Source organism: Oryctolagus cuniculus, chromosome 9 (genome assembly GCF_964237555.1).
Source record: "Oryctolagus cuniculus chromosome 9, mOryCun1.1, whole genome shotgun sequence".
Classification (NCBI taxonomy): Eukaryota; Metazoa; Chordata; class Mammalia; order Lagomorpha; family Leporidae; genus Oryctolagus; species Oryctolagus cuniculus.
In genome coordinates, this window is record NC_091440.1 from 60,722,179 (window position 1) to 60,744,426 (window position 22,248).

The window sequence follows — 22,248 nt, forward strand, 5'->3', positions numbered from 1 at the left end:
AAAATATAATGATGTGAACGTGAAATCGAGAGAAGGAAATCCCTAATTGAGTAGCATAAAGGTATCAGTTTGGGCGGGCAGTTGATTCCAGAACTTCCGGGCTTGTGTTCTTTGGGAGTCTGTTCTTGGCAAGAGCCCCAGGATCTCACAGGAAGATGGGGCAAACTGTCGCACCGCTGTCACATAAACCTTGGTAAGATGCGCAGCACAGGTCTGGACACTTTTCACACTGGGGCATGGACCCCGCAGCCTGCATCCCACTGCACCCTGCTCAGGGGCCCTCTGCCACTCTAGTGGCTCAGACTTGGAGCGTAGCTCCTCTTTCCTGTCACTTCTGGTGGATAGGGCGAGGATTCCCCAGGCTTCCGGGAGAAACCAGGCTGGGAAATGTTACTGTGGTAATGCCGACACTCCACCCCTCTTGGAGAGGCCAAGCCCAAGAGCACTGGCTTCGAAAGCTTTCCTTGGAAGAGGACAGACGCTCACAGACAAGTCTAAACTGTGAAAAGAAGCACTGGAGAAAGTGAAGAGAACATGGTGGCAGTGATCAGTTGCCATCAAATCAGCATGAAAGACTCTTGAACTCCTTAGAGGAATGTGGGGTAAAAATTCCCATAAGATTATATGACATGTTACATAATAACACTGGGATCATTAAGCATTGATTTTCCAAGTTTCATAAATATATACACAAGGCAATGACCCTGAGGACGCCTACCCAATATCGCTAGCTACTGCACAGTTTTATTAATCAATGATGCTTTCGCTGGGGAAAGCTACAGATTTTTTTCACCATTGTGATAGGTATAGATGAAGTAATTTCTGTGATTTTTGATGCAGATGACAACATGGTAAAAAATAAATTTAAAATCCACCATTTAACAATCAAGGAAATATAAAATGCTAAAATTCTAATTATTAATTCTATTCTCCTTCCATATTTCAGTGTTTCTGAAAACAGAATATATTTATCATGAGGGCAAAAAATAAACCTTGTTAAGGTAACAGGCAGAGGGGTAAACTGTAACTTGTCTGTTCCAGCTGGAAGGACGTACATATGACCTTGGCTGAGCAGAGCAGGCATCATCTCATTATGATTTCCACTGATAATTGAGAATTGCTCAGTTAACTTTTAAAGGTCCTAATTATCATTTTAAATGGCTCTGAAACATTACTATAATATAACATTAGAATAATGAGCAAAGAAATGGAGTGTTAGTATACAAATACACTACAGGTGAAGCAAGGTTCTTCACTGCAGAAATGACTGCACTTGCACTAAGACCCACCACATTTCAATGTTCATAGACTATCATTAAAATGTCTGTACTAGGGGCCGGCGCTGTGGTGCAGCAGGTTAACGCCCTGGCCTGAAGCGCTGACATCCCATATGGGTGCCTGTTCGAGACCTGGCTGCTCCACTTCCGATCAAGCTCTCTGCTATGGCCTGGGAAAGCAGCAAGAAGATGGCCCAAGTCCTTGGGCCTCTGCACCCACGTGGGAGACCTGGAAGAAGCTCCTGGCTCCTGGCTTCTGATAGGCGCAGTTCTGGCTGTTGAGGCCAATTGGGGAGTGAACCACTGGATGGAAGACCTCTCTCTCTCTCTCTCTGCTTCTCCTCTCTCTGTGTGACTCTGACTTTCAAATAAATAAGTAAAATTTTAAAAAATAAGTCTGTACTACCCATGGTGATGTACAGGTGCAAGGCAATCCTCACCAAAATACCAATGGCATTCTTCACAGGGATAGAACAAGATCCTAAAATTCATGCGGAATCACAAAGATCCCAAGTAGCCAAAAAAGAAAATCTTGATCAAGAAAGAACTAACCTGGAGGCATCACAATATCTTACCTCAAAACACATTACAAAACTAAAATAACATGGTGCTGGCATCAAAACCGACACACAGACCAACAGGATAGAATAGAAAGCCCCAAATCAGACCTGTGTACAGCCAGCTGATCTCTGACAAAGGTGTCAAAAACATGCCCTGAAAAAGGGACAAGTTCTTAATAAATAGTGCTGGGAAAAATACATCCAAAGGAAGTGAAATCAGGACCTCACAGAGATAGCTCCATGTTGATGTTCACTACAACAGCTGAGGTATGGAATCAGCTGAGGTGTCCTTTGACTGGTGAGAGTGGTATAAACGCACAAAGGAATATTACTGTCATATTATTAACACATTATTAATATTAATATCATTAAAAATCTTGTCATTTGTGACTACATAGATGAACTAGAGGGCATTATGTTACACAAAGTAAACCAGACACAGACAGGCAAATACTATATGCTCTCACTCATATGTGGAAATGAAGAGATGGTTTAGTGAGAGTTAGAATACTGGTCACTGGAGGCTTAGAAGGGTAGGAGGAAGGGGGAGCAGAGAGAGGTCCCATACGCACCAACGTACAGTTAGAAGGAAGAAGTACATGGGGCTGGCGCTGTGGCTCACTTGGTTAATCCTCCGCCTGAGGCACCGACATCCCATATGGGCGCCGGGTTCTAGTCCTGGTTGCTCCTCTTCCAGTCCAGCTCTCTGCTGTGGCCCGGGAGTGCAGTGGAGGATGGCCCAAGTGCTTGGGCCCTGCACTCACATGGGAGACCAGGAGAAGCACCTGGCTCCTGGCTTCGGATCGGCGCAGCGCGCCAGCCACAGTGGCCATTTGGGGAGTGAACCAATGGAAGGAAGACCTTTCTCTCTGTCTCTCTCTCCCATTGTCTATAACTCTACCTATCAAATTAAAAAAAAGAAGAAGAAGGAAGAAGTACTGTTGCCAGACAGCACCATACGGGCTGCAGTTTGCAATAATGCGTTATACATTTTATAAAGAGTTGCAGCAGTAGAGTTCCAAAGTGCCCATCACGGAGAAATGACAAATTTTTAAGGAGCTGGAAATGCTAATTACCCTGATCTACTTTTATACGTGATCTACTTTGTATTGAATTACTATACTGTACCCCCTGAATGCGTAAAGTTTAAAAAAGAACTCCTGAAAAAGAAGAAAAGTTTCCTGCAAAGCAGTATGCCTTCTTACGCTGACAGGGCCTTCAGACACACACACACAGGCCTCCCTAGAAAGGTAACAGTGAGAGAAAATTGGGCACACGTTTGTTAGGAGGACATACACATAAAGGATTATACGCTGCAGGCCAGGCCTTGCAATTCAAGAGGAGAAACCTTCACATTTCACAAAGTAGGTCACAACGCTTAAAACTAGGAGCTGGGGTAACTAATTCATGTGTAGTGAATCACTATGGCTCAGGCACTGTACGCCACTCAATAAGTATGAAAAAAGCTGCTAAATGTCCAGTGATGTGCGATTCAGTTAAGTACAACATGTAACTCTGTTTAACCAAATAAGAAATGGAGAGAATATCGCACTTTTTGATAGAGGACTAGAAATTGGGGCAGGCACTGTGGCACAGCAGGTTAAGCTGACATTAGGGACGCCAATATCCCATAACAGAATGCCCTGGTGTGAGCACTGCCTCCATTTCTGTTCCAGCTTCCCGCCAATACGCTGGGAGGCAGCAGATGATGGTCCAGGTGCTTGGTTTCCTGCTTCAGCCTGGGTTTAGCCCTGGCTGTCACAGGTATGTGGGGAGTAACCCAGTAGATGGAAGATCTGTCACTCTGCCTTTTAGACAGCCAGGTAGATAGAGTGTCAGATAAGTAAATAAATATTTTGACAAAAAAAAAAAAAAAAAAAAGACTGGAAGTTATACTGTTACTCCTAAAGGAATCGTAGAGGCCCAGATCATAAACATGGGTTGGTACAGCCGGAATCAAGGAATCTATCATTCTCTAGCTCATTAACCTGTGTAAATTTCTTCACATTTATCACCATTTATAAATGCTTTATTTGTCCCTTTGTCTCAGAAAATAAGGGTCATGGGAGACAAGCCCGTATTTTCTTTGTTCATTGTTGTAACCTCAGCATCCAGAGCAATGCTTGATACGTGGTAGGTGTTCAGTGAAGTACTTGTTAAATGCTTACTGTAAAATGTTAAGTGATTATGATACAAAAGCAGGTACATATATTATCTCAATGTATATGTACGTGTATTGCATGTACATTATATATATGCAAAGAAAAATATGTGGAAAGAAACAAACCAATGTATTAATAGTGATGGCTATTTTTGGGCTGTGAGATTATAGGTGACATTATTTTCCTCTCAATTTTTAAAAAATCTTTATTTATTCATTTGAAAGACAAAGTTACAGAGAGAGGAAGCGACAGAGATATCTTCAATCTGCTGGTTCACCCCCCATATTGCTGCAATGGCCAGGGCTGGGCCAGACCAAATCCAGGAGCCAGGAGCTTCATCTGGGTCTCCCATGTGGGTGCAGCCATCTTCCACTGTTTTCCCAGGCACATTAGCAGGGAGCTGGACTGGAAGTGGAGCAGCTGGGACTTGAACCAGTGCCCATATGAGATGCCAGCATCACAGGTGAGCCCCATTCTTTTAATTTTTGTGTTTTTGAATTTTCATACAATGAACTTGTGACTTTTACAATTCAAAATAAATAAAAATAAGTTATTTATTTCCCACAAGAATTTAAAAAATAATTTAATGAAATATACCTTTGAGTCTATCTGGCAGGTTATGGAGAGCAGGGCTTCTCAAAGCTTAGTGTGTATATAAATAACAATGTAGTTTCTGATTCCGGGTGGGGTCTAAGAACAAGCTTTAATGTGATGCAAATATTTGCTAGCCCAAGAGTCTTACATTAGGAGCAAAGATCTAGAGAATTATTGCAGACCATAAATAGTCTTTGAAAAATGACGATAAATGCCGGCGCTGCGGCTCACTAGGCTAATCCTCCGCCTAGCGGCGCCGGCACACCGGGTTCTAGTCCCGGTTGGGGCGCCGGATTCTGTCCCGGCTGCCCCTCTTCCAGGCCAGCTCTCTGCTGTGGCCCGGGAGTGCAGTGGAGGATGGCCCAGGTGCTTGGGCCCTGCACCCCATGGGAGACCAGGAAAAGCACCTGGCTCCTGGCTCCTGCCATCGGATCAGCGCGGTGCGCCGGCCGCGGCAGCCATTGGAGGGTGAACCAACGGCAAAGGAAGACCTTTCTCTCTGTCTCTCTCTCGCTATCCACTCTGCCTGTCAAAAAAAAAAAAAAAAAAAAAAAAAAAAAAAGACGATAAATGAGGGTATTTCAAGAAGTTTGTGGAAAATGTAGTATGCACTAAACTTCATCTTACTTAGAAATCTATCAAAAGAATGAGAAGGCAAGACATAGACTAGAAGAAAATATTTGCAAAAGATATGTCTGATAAAGGACTCTCACTCAAAACACACAAAGAACTCTCAAAACCCAACATTAAGAAAATGATCAAGAAACGGGCAACAGACTTGAGTGGACACCTCATTAGAGAAGATACCCAGATGGCAAACAAACATCTGAACAGACGTTCCACATCACATGTCCTCACAGAACTGCACATTATGAGATATCACCACACACCTATTAGAATGGCCAAAATTCAAAATACTGACAACACCAAATGCTGGTGAAGATGTGGAGCAACAGGAAGTCTAATAGCTTCTGAGATCACAAAATCCTAAAGCCACTTGGGAAGACAGTTTGGCAGCTTCTCACCAAAACATACCCTTACCAGGGAATCCAGCAATTACATTCCTTAGTAATCACCTAAATGAGTTGAAAATTTACGTCTATGCAAAAAATCTATACATGATGTATACAGTAGTTTTATTCATAATTGCCAAAATATGGAAGCAAGCAGGATGTCCTACAGTAAATGAAAGAATAAACACACTGTGCTACACCTACATGGTGTTTTATTATTTAATGTTAAAAAGAAATGAACTAGGGGCTGGTACTGTGGCGTAGCAGGTAAAGCCAGTGGCAGTGCCGGCATCCCACATGGGCACCAGGTTGAGTCCCGGCTGCTCCACTTCCAATCCAGCTCTCTGCTATGGCCTGAGAAAAGCAGCAGAAGATGGCCCAGGTCCTTGGGCCCTTGCACCCACATGGGAGACCTGGCTCCTGGCTTCAGCTCAGTTCAGCTCTGGTGGTTGCAGCCATTTGGGGAGTGAACCAGTGGATGGAAGACCTGTCTCCCTCTCCCTCTTCCCCACCCCCCCTCTCTGGCTCTAACTCACTCTGTAACTCTTTCAAGTAAATAAAAAACAAATCTTAAAAAAATGTTTATTTTTCCCTTAGAATATTCTATGAGCTGTCTCTGGATCTGCCATCACATAAGAATCCAGGGATTTTATGTCTGAATCTTCTCATACTGGTGTTGCTTCCGTGTCCATAATGATTTTGCCTCCCTTAAAGAATCCCTCAGCTTAAACACTCCTTCTATTATGTATGCCAATAAAGTAAACCTTGTACTGAGAGTGTGGGAGAGGGATAAGCGCTTTCCAAAAAGTTTTTTTAAAATTTAATTATAATATGCATATGACAAAGTGGGTAAATCTTAAGTGCAGATCTCAATAAATGGTTACAAAGAGTCCATATTTTTTAACTTCCCATACCTCTGAAACCTCCCAGGGCCCTGTTCTGAACTTGACCTTCCTCCTGCCAGAGGTAACCCCTATTCTGACCCCTGTTTCCATGGATTAAGTCTGCCCGGTTTTGATCTTGATAAAAATGGACACACATGGCAGCTACTCTTGTTTCTGCCGTCTCTGTCTCAATACTTCCCTTGTGAGTTTCCCATGTTGGTGTGCGTAGGCGGTAGTCAACTTGTAATGCCTTGATCGATTTAGAATTTTTTACTTTACAGTAGTGGGAGAGTGTCACCCATTCGGTAGAAACCATGTCGGATTTTGAATTTTGATCTGAGATGCTAGGCGGCGGCAGCAGCCGCAGCTGCCAGTCAGCCTCGCAGTCCTGGAGGGGCACCGAGACCCTGTATGTGCTGTGGGGCTGAGCTAGGATGCTTGGCAGGTTAGACGTACTGAATGCATTTCCCACGTTGGGCTTATCAGCATGGAACCCCATCATCAGTCACGCAGCATCTGTACTGCCATCTCCTGTGTGACCTTGACAGTGTTCCGCTGTACGGCTCTGTCCCAATTCATCCATTCTCCAACTGCTGCTTCCTGTGTGGCGCTATTATGGGTAATGCCATCATTGACATCCCTGGACACGTCTTCTGCAGCAGGTATGTGCTCCTTTGTGTTGGATGGAAACCCTGAGTCACAGAATGTGGATATTCCAGCTCCAGCAGATATTGTGAAGCAGTTTTCCTGCGTGGTTTTCCCGTTTTCTATTCCCATGAGCAGTTCACGAGGATTGTTTGCTTATGTCCTCACCAACAATTGAGAATGACAGCTAAAAAATTGTTTTTCAGTCATTCTTGTGGGGTAAACTCTCTTTCTTTCTTTTTAATTGCAGATAAAGGAATTACTTTGGATACTGCTGCCATTGATATTTTCAGGAATAAGAACCAGTCGTTGTTGAAAGTGAGAGCATGTTTCAGCCACTGACCCACTGGGCACAGCCACTCTAATCACAGTAGTTCTGCTCATTGGTTTTTAACTCCATAACTCCCAGGTAAGTTTGGGCAGAAGATATGTTCCCTCCTCTAGCCAGCCCACTGGTACTTGCTAACTCAAAACAGGAAGAGGCCAGTCTGTCCAAATGTATGCTCTTGGGGACAGTAGGCTGGGAGCTCTTTAAAAAGTCCCTGCAGGCTGAATCAGAACATTTACACACAAGCTTCCATGTTCTATGGGACTAATTCAGACTCTTCTTGAACTAGTCAGTTCCTACTGTATTTAAATGTATGCTTTAATTTATACCAAAGGGCCAAAGATGTTCTTTACTGTATGTCCTACTGCACAAAGTATACTTCTAAGTATGTCCAGCAGTTTTGTATGAGACAGTATATTCATACTAATGTGAACTCATATATAAAGCTAGGTTGCACTAGCAAAAAGGCTGTTATACAGACTTTCTACAAAAGAAGTAGAATTTTACTGCTTGTATGCAAAGAACAATTAGACTAACTGAAATGCTCAGGGGATGATGTATTCTGATTCACTTATTTTCTGGGAAATACTTGTAGTTGGTTAACCAGAAAGTACACACACACCCACAGACACATAGCACTGAGGGCTTTAGAATGAGTAAACTTGACAAAAACCACTTATCTTGTGGTTTGTGACACTCTCCTATGATTTTTAGCACTGAAAGCATTGTGATTAATCTTAAGTCTCCACTTAATTGGGTTACGTTTAATCAAGATTTCCTTCACCTAAAAATTCTATAATCAAGCTAATTTTCTGTTTCTTCAGAATTTATTTAATGAAGATATTAGGAAGAATAGACTTAAATAACTACTTTTGTACACAGTATGTATATTCTACAGAATGAAGTGTATAGAAGTTATCAAATACTTGTTGGGTGGAAGAGTGATTACAGATGGCTGCTTGAGGATACATAGGGCATAGTCATTCTCTTATTTAACCTTAGTGCCCATTATTTTTATTGTGCATGCTCAACCAACATATATTTTTACGACAATTATTTATACCATTTGAAAAAAAAGACTTGCTGATTAAGAAAAATTTTTGTATAGCATTTATAAAATAAATAAAATTGTTTACTCTGTAGTTCTCAATATTTTGACATTATAGTTAAAATACTTTACAATATATCTGTTAAGTTCTTAGGAGCTCTAAACAGTGAAAGAGTATTTCAGAGAAAAGAGAAGATATGCATCTTCGTATTCTAAGGAATTCCCTATTATTTGTGTTACATCTCTTTGTAAGGTACTTACATGTACTTAGCAAAGATGATTCTCCTTGGAACCTTAACCTTGGATGATGTTGTGGAACTAAATCGTTACTTTGTGTGAGTATTTATCATCCTTTTATATTCAGTTTTTACAAATAAAAACAATTTCAGGTCTTTCCTTCAAGAATTAAACATTTTGGGGGCAGATGTTTGATGCAGAGATACTGCTCAGGGCGCTCACATGCCACATGGGAATGTCTGGATTTGAGTCCTGGCTTTTCCAGCTTCCCGCTAATGCCCACTCTGAGAGGAAGCAGGTGATGGCTCAAGTACCCAAAAGGGTGACCCAGTTCTTGGCTCCTGGCTTCACCCTGGCCCAGTCTTGGCTGTTGTGGGCATTTGGGGGATGAGCTAACAGATCTAAGAACTCTCATGGCCCATCTGTAGTGCCTGACTGTGTCTGTCTCCCTTTCAAATAAAGATTTAAAAAATTAAAAGAATTAAATATTTTATGCTTCGATGAAGCTGGGAACCACCCACACAGGTGCATATATGTAACTGTCATCTTAACAAGTTCAGAACCCTGGATTCCATGCCTAGGATCCTCCCCAGCACAGTAAAAGTCAGGGGGTAACCTCACTCTTCAGCTTTTCAGGCCACACACCCAAGAGCTGCCTGCGACTCCCGCTTCCCCACACCTAATCCACTGGCGCCTCCTCCCAGCGCCTGGCAGCAGCTGGCACTCTCCTTCCATCCCTAAGCCCATCCTCAGCCCGCACTGCCCTCACCTGCACCGCGGCACATCCTTCTAGCTGCTCTCCTGAACTGCCACCTCACCTCTGGCACTGCCTTTCCCACATAGCAGCCTCTAAAAATATGCTGTAATTCACAAGAAATACATCTTAAAAAAAAAACACAGCCTAACTGTAAGTCTTTAAAAAACATCTGATTGAACTTGGACTTCTCTAATCATTTCAGGAATGAGAGGGTCTTTGCCTTGCCCATAGTGAACATGAAGTATGGTGATTTATAGCTCTCTATTCCTCTTCTATACCAGCTTAATTAATCCAACCAACAGAATTAACTAAAAATCTCCTGGGTATTTACTTTTAAAATAATGTGAGCATTTAGGTCCTATTATTACTAAATCAATAATTTTCAATAGGGGTATTTTAAAAGGAATTATTCTTGATATTGAACTTTCTTCCTGAACTTGCTGGTCACAATTATGTAGACCTGATTCTGTGTTTATTGGTACCAGTGTTCTCGGCTTGTCTTTTAGGACCACAAAATTCCCACTCTGATGGGATTCTGATGCTCTCTTAACTGGCTGGAACGTTTACACATACGAGTATGTATATGTATGCAAGTGTGTCTCTGAGTGTGTATACTCATTTATTTCAAAGTTACTCCCAAAGAGCTCTTTAAGTGACACATTTTAAGTCTCTGCAGATCTGAAGATGTCTTCCTTCACCTTCATACTTAGGCTGAGTGTGGAATTCTTGGACCCCATCCTTCTCCAAAATCGTGCAGGCATTCTTCTATCTTTGGCATCCAGTGTTTCAGGGACAGCTAATGCATCATTTTCAGTTCTCGGATGGTAGCACGTTTTCGTCTTCTCATACGGTTTTAGGATATTTTCTTTATTTTTGAAACATTAAAGCTCCATGAAGTGTGGCAAGGTGCTTATCTCTTCGGTACTTTTGCCTGGCATTCAGTTTAGTTCTTTGGATCCACACTTAGGCTTTTTCTTAGCTCAGTACAGCTTTGTTTTTACTTTGCTTATTGCTTATGTGCCCTCTTTGGCGTTGTCCACTCTGGGAATAGCCTTTGTTCACGCAGCACATGGTAAGTGAGCATTTACACGTGCCAAGTGCTGCTCTGCTTACTGGGATGGCCCACGGCCCCGCGTGTGGGCTAGCCGCTCTGCTTCAATGCGTCACCTTCCTTATGGTTTTTACCTCTCTATATCCTTGGTAGTCTGGGAAAACTTTTCACATTTTTCACTCACATTAGTTTGTAGGCTTACAACCAAAGTTGAGTTATTCTTTCTTCTTGTAATGCAGATTCAAACTTTGCCATTGCATTTCTGGTTTTCTCATCATCTTTCCTTCTGTCATTCAACTCCCTAATTATTTCTGCTTGCTTCTTAGCCAGATCCTTTTAAATCCATGTCTTCTTTCGCATGCCTTGAGTTTCTTTGAATTTTGAGGACACAAAGCAGCTGTTTTCTACAAATCTTAGGTTTCCTGCAGAAAATCTTTTATCCCAGTTACACAGTCTTGTTTTGCATCTTGAATGCTTGTTACTTGGCCTCAGTGCAGAATCTTTCTGCAGATCCCCAGCTATTTCCTTCTTGATGTCCTTTTTCTCAAATGGTGAGATGCTGATGGAAAACTTCAGTGACAGATGGGTGGCTCCTCCTCGGTTCCATTTACTCGCCACTTGGTTACTATGAAACTTTCCCTGAGGATTTAAAACTGGCGTTAGGCTGTCGCACTAAAGCTATCCTAGCAGCTCAGGAACTCTGCAGGGGAGGAGCTGGAACTGTGGAGAGTCCTAGCATGAGGACTCCGTCTCCACATCATTTCATATTTTGCTTGGAGAAGCCATTGCAATGCGGCTAGCTTTTGGCATTTGGCTCTTGTTGGATCTTACTCTTTGGGCCAAGTTCAAGCTGGGGCTGAGCTGGCCCCTCTCCCGGAACTATTCCCCCTTCCAGCTTTCTGCTTGTTGTAGCCACTGCGTGAAACCTAGACCTCTCCTCCCCGCTCCTCACCAGCACTGCTGCTGCTTGGCAGTGACAGCATGGAAGTCACTGCATCTGCACCTCACAGGCTCCCAGACTCCCTCCCTTCCCCTGGCTCTCCCGGCAAGGGCTGTTAATGAGATTTCATTATGTCTTATTCGCTTACTTGCCGGTAGTGCTATGTCTCAGGAAGGTTTTTGAGTTTTCCTTGGTAGGGATCCTGTGACACTATATTTAGCAAAACTGAAACTTTCTCAGATGTCACTAGCACCCGTCCCTGATTTCTGCTGTCATGGAGGTTTCTCACTGTATATAGCTTTTTACTAATTTATTGGTCTTCTGGGCAAAGACCAAGTGAGATGCCCCAGTTGTGCAGCCTGAAAGTTAGCACTGTTTTCCTAGGCTGTTCCTCTCATGGCCACGGACATCACGTGCTGAAAGATAAGGCATTGGGTGCTGAGAAAGAGTAGCTAGCACTTTGCTGCTCTGCCTGAAATGCACCAGCTCCCAAATGGTGGCTGTCTTCACCCTCCCCTCCCTTTCTTCCAGACTCTTGCCTTAGGCAACCCACCTCTCTTGGCTTGAGCTGCCTCCTATACAGATGACCATAAAAAATACAGACACAAATAGAAATATAGATCTGTAACCCTGTCTGGTTCCAACCTTGCTCCTGAACTCCAGATTTACATTGTAAAAATTTCAAATATCATGCTTGCCATTTTTATATTAGGTGTCCCAGTGGTGAAAGAACATGCCACCATCCAAAGCAAACATCTGCTTAGTTCTCAAGTTCTCTAGGCCTTGAAACCTCCCCAGCTTTTTTAGCCCACATTCAATTAGTCACCGTCTTCTTGTTCTACCTCCAAACTGCTTTGTGAATTTTTTCTGCTCCTTTTGTTTTCACTTCAAATACCCTGGTTCTTATCACTTCTCACCTGAACAAGTGAAATCGCTTTATGATTTCATTTCTGGCTTCCATCTCTCTCTCTCTCTCTCTCTCCTCTGAAACTTTCTCCTTCTGTTAGGTAGGAAGTCAGAAATGAGCTTATGTGTGTGTGACAAAGGCCAGGGAACTGACATCTAGGTCCAGCATCTGCATCTCAAAGTCATCCCATCCAGGTGACCTTCCAGGGGGTCCTGCTCCTTCTACCCGATAACCTTCCCTCCTCTAAGGCGGGGCAACACCAGCCAGGCTTCCCCTGTCTGATAACTTCAGGGGGAAAACTCAGAAAGGAATTTTTCGTATTTACATCCAACAAGACCTTTGTTCGGGAGAAGAAAGAGAGGGGGAGGGAAAGAAAGACCCATGCCCTTAAAAACCCCAGCCTAAATGCAAACTGTGCACTCTCTCTCAGGTGCTGCCTGGAGAGGTGCCCATCTGTTCTTATGGATGTCCCTACCCTAATACACTTTGCTATGTTGCTTTCCCCTGCTCTCTGTCTCACGCCTGAATTCTTTCTTGCGCAAAGACAAGGACCCTTTTGCTTCTCTGGTAACAATTCTTTCTGTTCTCTAAACCTGAGCGAAGTCGGCACTCAGAGTAAAGTCTCAGTCCTGCTTCTCAGTCTCCTGTCCTTGCTTGCGTTTCATGCTGGGTGTGACCCGACTGTGGCCTGCTCTCAGCTCATGCCTCGGATCCGCAGGATCACGCAGGATCATGGCTCCGTCTGGGATGTGCCCTCTGCAGGGGGCATGGTTTCCACGCTTCTCTGGTTCATGTTCCTGCGTCCTCCAAGACCTCAGCTCATGTACCCCTTCCTTCAGAATTCATCCTTGGATCTCTTCCTCCTGGAACTCTACTTCATTCATGGCCTCTCTCTCTAGGCAGACACTTAGCGTAGTAAACTGCACTGATCTGTCTACATGTCTGTCTTCTCTGTCCCTTCAGCCTGGAACCTTCTTAGTCCAGGGACAGCATCTTATCAGAAAGGCTAACATAGTTTAGGCTGGGAATGAAAATACTGATTGTAATCGGAACTGAGAAGAACGACATGTGTGCAGTACCGGCACACGTTACCACGCGTGGTGGCAGCACTTCCTGCTCCTCAGATATCTGCCCAGCAACCACGTGTCGGTGCGTGGGCCACGGGGCCTGCTCTGGAAAGTCACCTCAAATGATGGTTTGCTAGTTCCTGGCCAGACTTTGTGTCGGTCACCAAGCATCACCATGGTTACTGGGATGACACAGCAATCTCCAGACAGCTAGAAGATTTTAGTTAATTAGAGCCACAGAGGACTGGCAGAGGATGGCAACAAGGGGAGCAAATCAAAGCCTCCTTGCTCCACAAGGCTTTGTCCACTGTTGATCCCTTGGTATCTTTTTACCTACCCCCATCTCTCTAAATCGAGAACCGGATGGCCCACCTGAGGCTAATTGGCCTAAGCATTAAAAATAAAGATAAGGGAAGCAACTGGAAATGCTGTATTGGCATTTGGATAATGGTACAAGATGTTTTATTAGCGTATGTAAGAATTATACTTTTTTATGGATTGTACAGTTGGAAGAAGTTAACAGAGACCTAACAGATAACAGGAACCTGAGTTTTGGGCTCAGATGCAGGAATGTCTAGCCGCATAACCCAGGACAAGCTACACCATCTTTCTAATTTACATTTTTATTCTCTCATTTACAAGGTGGTGAGGAATATCTATATTTCGTAAGATTCCGAGAGCTGAAAATACGGACGTGTCTCAGTTTCTTTAGCTATCGAATGTAGGCAATCCCAGAGAATAAACAGCACAATGAGGGCCCGGCCTGTTTGCCAGGCTGCTGGCTGTCGGCTGGCTCAGTGACGGTGATGCTGAAGCCAGCCTTCCCGGGGAGAACGCGCCGTACTGTGCACTGTTTCACGTGGCTTACGCACATCACCCGAGTGAATCATCTCTGCTGTCCTGCTGTCTGTCATTCCCATTCTGGCTCCCCAGCGGGCACTTTCAGCCACTAAGTGATGATGATGGTGACGGCAATGTAAGGCACTTAGTAAAATGCTCAGCACAGGGAAAATGCTCAATAAATACCCACTAGTATCATGGTGCTGGTAATACTTTTTTTTTCCTTTTTTTTGACAGGCAGAGTTAGACAGTGAGAGAGAGAGAAACAGAGAGAAAGGTCTTCCTTCCATTGGTTCACTCCCCAAATGGCCACTGTGGCTGGCGCGCTGTGCTGATCTGAAGCCAGGAACCAGGTTCCTCCCCCTGGTCTCCCATGCGGGTGCAGGGCCCAAGCACCCGGGCCATCCTCCACTGCCCTCCCAGGCCACAGCAGAGAGCTGGACTGGAGGAGGAGCAACCAGGACAGAACCAGCGCCCCAACCGGGACTAGAACCAGGAGTACTGGCGCCGCAGGCGGAGGATTAGCCTAATGAGCCATGGTGTGGGCCAGTGCTGGTAATATTAATAGTGATTTCTAGAGGTGGAAGTTCTATATCTATGTTCCATATTCATTCAAATATTAAATCACTTTTATCTCCTTCTGTGTATCTAAAAATTGTTTTCTAGTTTCTGGGGTTTTTGAAATATTTCCAAGGAAGAAGAGAACAAAAAGTTCCCTGTAATAAAGTTACTCTATTTGAAGATATTTATTAGTTTATTGAACGTAATTATTTAAGGATTTTAAAAAATTATATATTTTATTTATTTGAGAGGAAGAGTTGTCTTATTTGAGTTCCTTCTTTGAGGGCAGGGGCTGCATTATTTTCCTATCCCTAATTCTTGGTGTGCAGCAAGGACTTAAGAAATGAATGGAGGATTACATTATACTCATCTTTTAGTCTTAGTACAAGCACCATCTCCCATTCCCCTCACCTACTGTGAACCACTCACGTTAGTGCGTAGTTAACTACTGCCTCGCCCTGAAGCTCAGAGCTCACCAAGCAGCTGCCCATGCCCTGGCCCACTGAGTGACTATGGCTGAAATTTCAGTTGTTCACTGTCAGGTTGTTCAGACAGCTTATATAAAACCTTAAGTTTATATAAAACCTTACCCTACGTCATTGCATATAGACTTTTAAAAAATATTTCTTTATTCATTTATGTGAGAGGCCCAGCAATAGAGGAAGAAGGACACACACACACACACACACACACACACGGAGGGAGACAGAGAGAGAGAAAGAGAGAGAAAGAGAGAGAGAGAGAGGATATTCAATCTACTGGCTTACTCCCCAAACTTCCACAATAGCCATAGATGGGCCAGGCTGAAGCCAGGAGCCAGGACTTCAGCCTGGTGTCCCCCTGGCAGGGGCCCAGGCACTTGGGCTATTGACCACTGCTTTCCCAGGCACATTAGCAGGCGGCTGGATTGGAAGCAGGACTAGAACTGGTGCTCAGATACGGGATGCTGGCATAGTAAGCCATGGCTTAGCCCACTGTGCACAACACCAGCCCCCATATGACTTTTTTTTTAAGCAAATGACTTAATTCCTACATTCCTCAGATTTTGAAACTGGTCATCTAGTTAATCATTATAAAGAACTTTTCCCAATATTCTAATGCAGCTTAGAGGATTTCCCAGAGTTTTGGATTAAGGTAGTGGATTAAAACTGTGTCACAGGACTTCTAATTTCTAACTGGAAAAAAAATAAAACTTCCTTCAAAAGGACAGCTCCAAGCAGCAGCCGAAGCGGGCAGAGGCGTAACTGGAGGAATCAACTGCAAGCACTTCCGGCTCCCAGAGCAGAGGCAGCCCATGCTTGGACTCTCGAGCCCTGCCCTTCTCCCCTGCAATGAGACTTCCCTCTCTCCGAGACAAAAAGATTTGACTTCCTTTGTGATATTAGGGAATATTTGCCTTTAATTATTTGTGCAAATTGACCAGAGTATAATTTATTTTCTTTCTTTCTTTTTTTTTTTTTTTTTTTTTTTGACAGGCAGAGTTAGACAATGAGAGAGAGACAGATAGAGAGAAAGGTCTTCCTTCCGTTGGTTCACCCCCGAAGTGGCCGCTATGGCTGGTGCTCTGTGGCTGGTGTGCTGTGCTGATCTGATGGCAGGAGCCAGGTGCTTCCTCCTGGTCTCCCATGGGGTGCAGGGCCCAAGCACTTGGGCCATCCTCCACTGCCTTCCCGGGCCACAGCAGAGAGCTGGCCTGGAAGAGGGGCAACCGGGACAGAATCCGGCACCCCAACCGGGACTAGAACCTGGGGTGCCGGTGCTGCAGGCAGAGGATTAGCCAAGTGAGCCGCGGCGCGGGCCAAGAGTATAATTCCAAAAGTAAAATCTGCAAATAATAACAGGCACTGCTTGGGAAATACTGAAACAGCTTAATTTTTAGGGTAATAACAATGAAGCAGCCATGGTTTTGTGAGACTGCAAAGGGTAGGATGCAGGGGCACGAGAAGGACGGGGGCAGAGGGTGCCAGAAGTGCAGAGAATGGACAACCTGCGTGCCGACACTCTCCTGTTCCTCCAGTGATGGTGAGAGGCCTTGTAGAGGAGAACTCTATTTGTGAATTTTCAGTGGAGCTGAGACGCTCGCAGATTTTACATTGGTGAGTGGGGGTGGGGATCAGCAAGTCACATGTCTGCTAGGGTTACTGGTATCATTACAGCTTCCTGGACAGGCTGGATTAGAGGGCAAACATTTTCCTGAAGCTCCTGCCTGCAGTGCCGGCATCCCATAAGGGCACTGGTTCTAGTCCTGGCTGCCCCATTTCCAATCCAGCTCTCTGCTATGGCCAGGGAAAGCAGTAGAAGATGGCCCAAGTGCTTGGGCCCCTGCACCTGTGTTGGAGATCCAGAAGAAGCTCCTGGCTCCTGGTTTTGGATTGGTGCAGCTCCGGCCGTTGCAGGCAATTGAAGAGTGAACCATTGGATGGAAGACTCTCTCTTTCTCTTTCTGCCTCTCCTTCTCTCTCTGTGTAACTCGATGACTTTCAATAAGCAAATAAATATTTTTTAAGAAAAAAAAATCAACTAACAGAGCTGTGCGGTGAGTGTACAGTTTTATGCAGGTATTTTGGTGTTGATTAACCTCTGCTGACTGGCTGATGAGGGTCTGGATAACTTCTCCCACAGTTTTGGGGATGTGGTAAGCCTTAGACTCAGATTATCTTTTTGGTCCATAAGTGGAAGATTACCTGCAAATTATCCAGGATGATCCGGAGGGAGTGCACTTGTCTTCGAACGGCACCTGAAAACCTTTCATAGGTTGCAGCATCGTATTCACTCATCTGGATCTCTTTCAGCCTGCAACCGGAGGAGGAAGAAAGACAGCAGCTTAGATCATGTTTGAGGGTCCTTTGAAAGGTTCATGAGAAAGTGGAATTCAAAGATAAGGTTGTTTTGGTGAAAAACTATTGAAACCCATGCATAGTTTTTTCTTAATACATTTTCCATCAGCTTTTGAAGAGCCCTTGTCCATGTATGGCTTTTGCTTTCATCCACCTACTGTTAGAGCTGTAGCACACTCCTTGGCACCTCAGGTTGACTCTGAGAAGAAAAGGCAAGAACTGGTGTCTCTGGATAAAAAGGGGAGATTCTACTTACTGGTGTGCTGGGGAACGGCTAATAAGCTCCCCTGCAGGAAGAAAAGTGCTGATTTGTGTATATATTTACTGATTTCTGTTGTGCAAATGTTCCCACCACGATCGCTCAGTTAGAAATGCACACAGTTGGCTCCTGTGAGCCGGTATAAACTGGCTCCATAGTATACCATTTCTGTATTCCCCAGACATGATATTGTGATACTGGCAGTTAATCAATTCATGTGACAGGTCCCTAAGAGAAATCCCATGGGCTGTATTTTAAGACAGAGGCTACAGGAGTATATTTGGTTGACCAAGATGAACAGACCCAAAGAACACACACTAATGCGTTGCTATATATTCTTATATGAGAGTTTCCTAAAGTTGCTGGTGGTATACATTAAGTAGGACAATACGATTTTATTGTGGTTTTGACTTTTATCCCCCCTCCAGTTCACTGCTTCTTGTCGTCTGTCACCACCTGCTTCTGCTGCAGCACCCCCAGGCCACTGGCGGTTCTCTGCACACACAGTGGGGCCATGCCTTGGTGCCTCTGCAGGGGCTTCTCTCCCACCACCGGTGCCCCTCGCCTGCCTCTTCGCCTGCTAACTCCCACTAACCTTTCAAGACTCACACCAATGATCACTTCCTCTGACCCCCCAGACTGCTCTCTCTCCACTTCATTGCTCCCTCAGGGCATCTACAAGGACTGAGCTTTTCTCCTCTTTGTACGTACAGGGCCGACCATGGTACTTGACACAAAATAAATAGAAATGAATGTCTACAATAAAAATAAGATTCAGGATTACTCAGAACTCAGCATTGCAGGGGCAGGTGTTTGGTGTAGCAGTTTAGATGCCATTTGAGATGCTGCATCTCGTGTCAGAGTGCCTGGGTTCCATCCTGGATTCTCTCCCAATTCCAGCTCCCGACTAATTCACAGCCTGGGAGACAGCAGGAGATGGCTCAAGTAGTTGGGTGTCTGCTGCCTATGGGGGAGGCCCAGATTCAGTTCTCAGCTCCTGGCTGTTGTAGGCGTTTGGGGAGTGGTCCAGCAGGTGGGAGATCTGTGTGTCTGCCTCTGCTTCTTGTCTACATAAGTAGAAAGGTCATTCCCTGAGTGCTCTCTCTCGGGTTTTGCTGTACTGCACCCACACCACTAATTTAATCATGCATTTCAATAAATTTCTATAAATATAAAAGGTTCTAGTATGAAGACAAGGAATAGTGAATGCATATTTCAAAGGCCTGATCATACCACAATCCTCTACGCTGGCCTGATCATCACAGGGCCTTCTATACTGCTCTGTGGTGGGCAGATATGTGAGCCCTGTACGCAGCGCCGGAGGCACGGACTGCAGGTGCACTGCTAAAACTCTCATCTAAAACACTCTTACTTTCATTGTTCTGAGGCGGAACAGAAACCCCAGATGCTGAAGGAGAATGAAGGATTTCTATTCCTCCTTGTCAGGCTGAGCACTGGGAAGAGTCGCTTCAACACAGGGTGGAGAACTGGATGTTTATTAGAACCACATGAAGCTGGGCCCCAGTGACCATGGAGATGATTGGCACCTCCTGCTCTGTTACCGGGTGAGTTAGGTATCAGCTATTCAGATTTCAAGACTTGGATCAATGGCTAAATCCTATGAAGTCTTGCCCAATCCCTTGGGGAACATTGACCATTCTATTTTGGACACCTTATGTGGACATCGACCTTGGAACTTGCACATTTTACTGCTTTAATAGACAGATCCATTTTGCTCTGTCATGGTCTTTGTCAAATTTTTCTCTTCCACAGTAGGGAATACATCTTATGTTGATATCCAGTAAACCCAACTGTGTGTGTGTGTGTGTGTGTGTGCACAAGTAAACCAAAAATTCAGTGAAAAGTACATTTATAACAAATGAGGTACTCTCATGTTTTCAGTTCTATTCCTCTTGGAGAAGCATCACATCTTATTTTTTCTTTGAATCTGAAGTACCTAGCACAATGCCTGGCACACAGTAGCACTCAATAAATGCTGTTGGACAGCACTCTGCAAACATTATCAGAAGGTAAATGCACACAAGGCCACTATAACAGCTGAATGATTGTTTTCCTAGGGTGACACTGCAAGGTGCATGTCTGAATCTAATTAACTCTTCTCTAAGAAAAAAGGAATATAACTATATATATTATATGTAAGTATATATAGTATACATACATACATATACAGTTATATATACTACATACATACATACATATACATATGTATATAGCATGTATACTATATATACTATATATACTCTATATATATACTCACACACATGAACACACACACACACATATATGTTTATCAAAAAGGAATACCACACACACACACACACACACACACACACACACCTGACCTCTTAACAATACTTTTTCTGGCAATCTCTGGATCCCTTGGATTAAGTGATGTGTTGAGTATCAAGGCTGACAGAACACCACAGGGTATGTGCCTGACCACTTCATACCTAGGAAGCCAAGATCTCTTCCTCAAAGGAGATTAGTACTGACTGGAAAGAGTGTAGATGTGGCTTGCCTCTGGGATGTGGGGGAGAGGGAACAGAAAATACACACATGTCTGCACAGATGCTCACATACACACATGTACACCTGTTAGTATTCATGTTAGTAAGTCCCCTCAAGCAGAACGGGCTTTGCAGAGAGATCAGAATTAGCTCCAGTTATAGGTCTACCCCTGGTGTGATCACGCTGCACCCCAAAACACAACACACGTTATTTTAATGATGAAGAAATGTGGAAATCATATTCCAGATGGTATCGGATTTCAGAAAGATCACCTCAAAGATGTTCAAAGCTACTCACAAATTCTGAAAGATGAAGACCAAAGCAAGGCATGGAGAAGGAAAATAGGAAAATTTAACCTCGGGATCACACAAGCTCCCCATTGCTAATACTGTCAGCCCACAAAACTAGCTGAAAATATTTCTTCCTGCTTCTCCTAGAACTGATCAAAACTGCAGGGCACAGCTGCTTCACATCCCAGTAATCTGTGCACTAGCTGCACTTTGTTGGCACAGGGTACTTATAAAGGGTATATTTATTGTTACGTAAGAGTCTGGGAATTTTAGTTCTCATTTCGCTTTTTCTTATAGGTCAGACTTAAATACTATAATTTAAAATCAATTTTGAGGAAAACAAACATAAGCTGAGAACCAGTATGTGAGGCTGATTAGTTTTGCAAATGGTCACGGAGGCAGTTTCCACAGCTGGAGCCCACCCTCAATGCTTTTCTAAGTGTGCATGAGTATCTTACTGTTTCATCCACTTTTTGTTGGTGTAATATTTCTGTTCCATTTTATGCATGTCTTATGCTTGTCTCTCTCTGCTAGTCTTCCTGAATTAACCAATTTATGATCTGTAGAAATAGGCACCTGGGTTTTAAAACTGATACAGGGGCCAGCGCTGTGGTGTAGCGGGTAAAGCCAACGCCTGCAGTGCCAGCATCCTAAATGGGTGCTGGTTCGAGTCCTGGCTGCTTCACTTTCCATCCAACTCTCTGTTATGGCCTGGGAAAGCGGCAGAAGATGGCCCAGGTCCTTGGGCCCCTGCACCTGCATTGGAGACCAGGAAGAAGATCCTGGCTCCTGGCTTTGGATCAGTATAGCTCTGGCTGTTGTGGCCAACTGGGGAGTGGACCAGCAGATGGAAAACCTCTCTCTCTCTCTGTCTCTGTCTCTGTCTGTCTCTCTCTCTCTCTCTCTCCCTCTACCTCTCTGTAACTCTGCCTTTCAAATAAATAAATAAATCTTTTTTTAAAAAAAGGAAGACTTCAGAATAGGAAAAGAGGAAGTCCAAATACCCATGTTTGCAGATGACACGATGTTATACATGGAAAAACCTAAACACTCCACCAAAGAAAAGCTGTTAGAACTTAAAAACCAATTCAGTAAAGTTGCAGATTACAAAGTAAACATAGAAAAAAAAAAAGATACAAATGAAATTAACTAAATAACTAAATTCTATGTTGATGATATCAAGAATTCATCAGCAGGATTCGATTCTTCCGGGCAGCAGAGTGAACCTTCTTGGCTGATAGCTGGGGCTGCCTCATCCCAGGTGGCCTCTGAAACAAGTACTAGAAGGGGGCACTATACTTGCATGTATGTGTGTATTACTGATTCCAAATGGGAAGGAACATTTGCCATGCACCAGGTGCTGGGTATGGGGCCTGGGGTTGTGCTGGAGCACATAACATAAATCCCTGCCCTTGAGAAATGCACAGTCTGTGGAGACAATGAAGTAATCACACAAACAATA

At 44.0% G+C, this 22,248-nt stretch overlaps 1 protein-coding gene across 2 annotated transcripts in view; it reads right to left on the reverse strand.

The window, feature by feature from the left end:
• The window catches only part of VWA8 (von Willebrand factor A domain containing 8), a 407,530-nt gene that overhangs the window by 21,840 nt on the left and 363,442 nt on the right, over positions 1-22,248 (reverse strand). For both annotated transcript variants that reach the window (XM_008260014.4, XM_051850641.2), the window contains one exon: positions 17,556-17,664. In XM_008260014.4, coding sequence (XP_008258236.2) covers positions 17,556-17,664 — 109 coding nt within the window. The remainder of the gene's footprint in view (positions 1-17,555; positions 17,665-22,248) is intronic.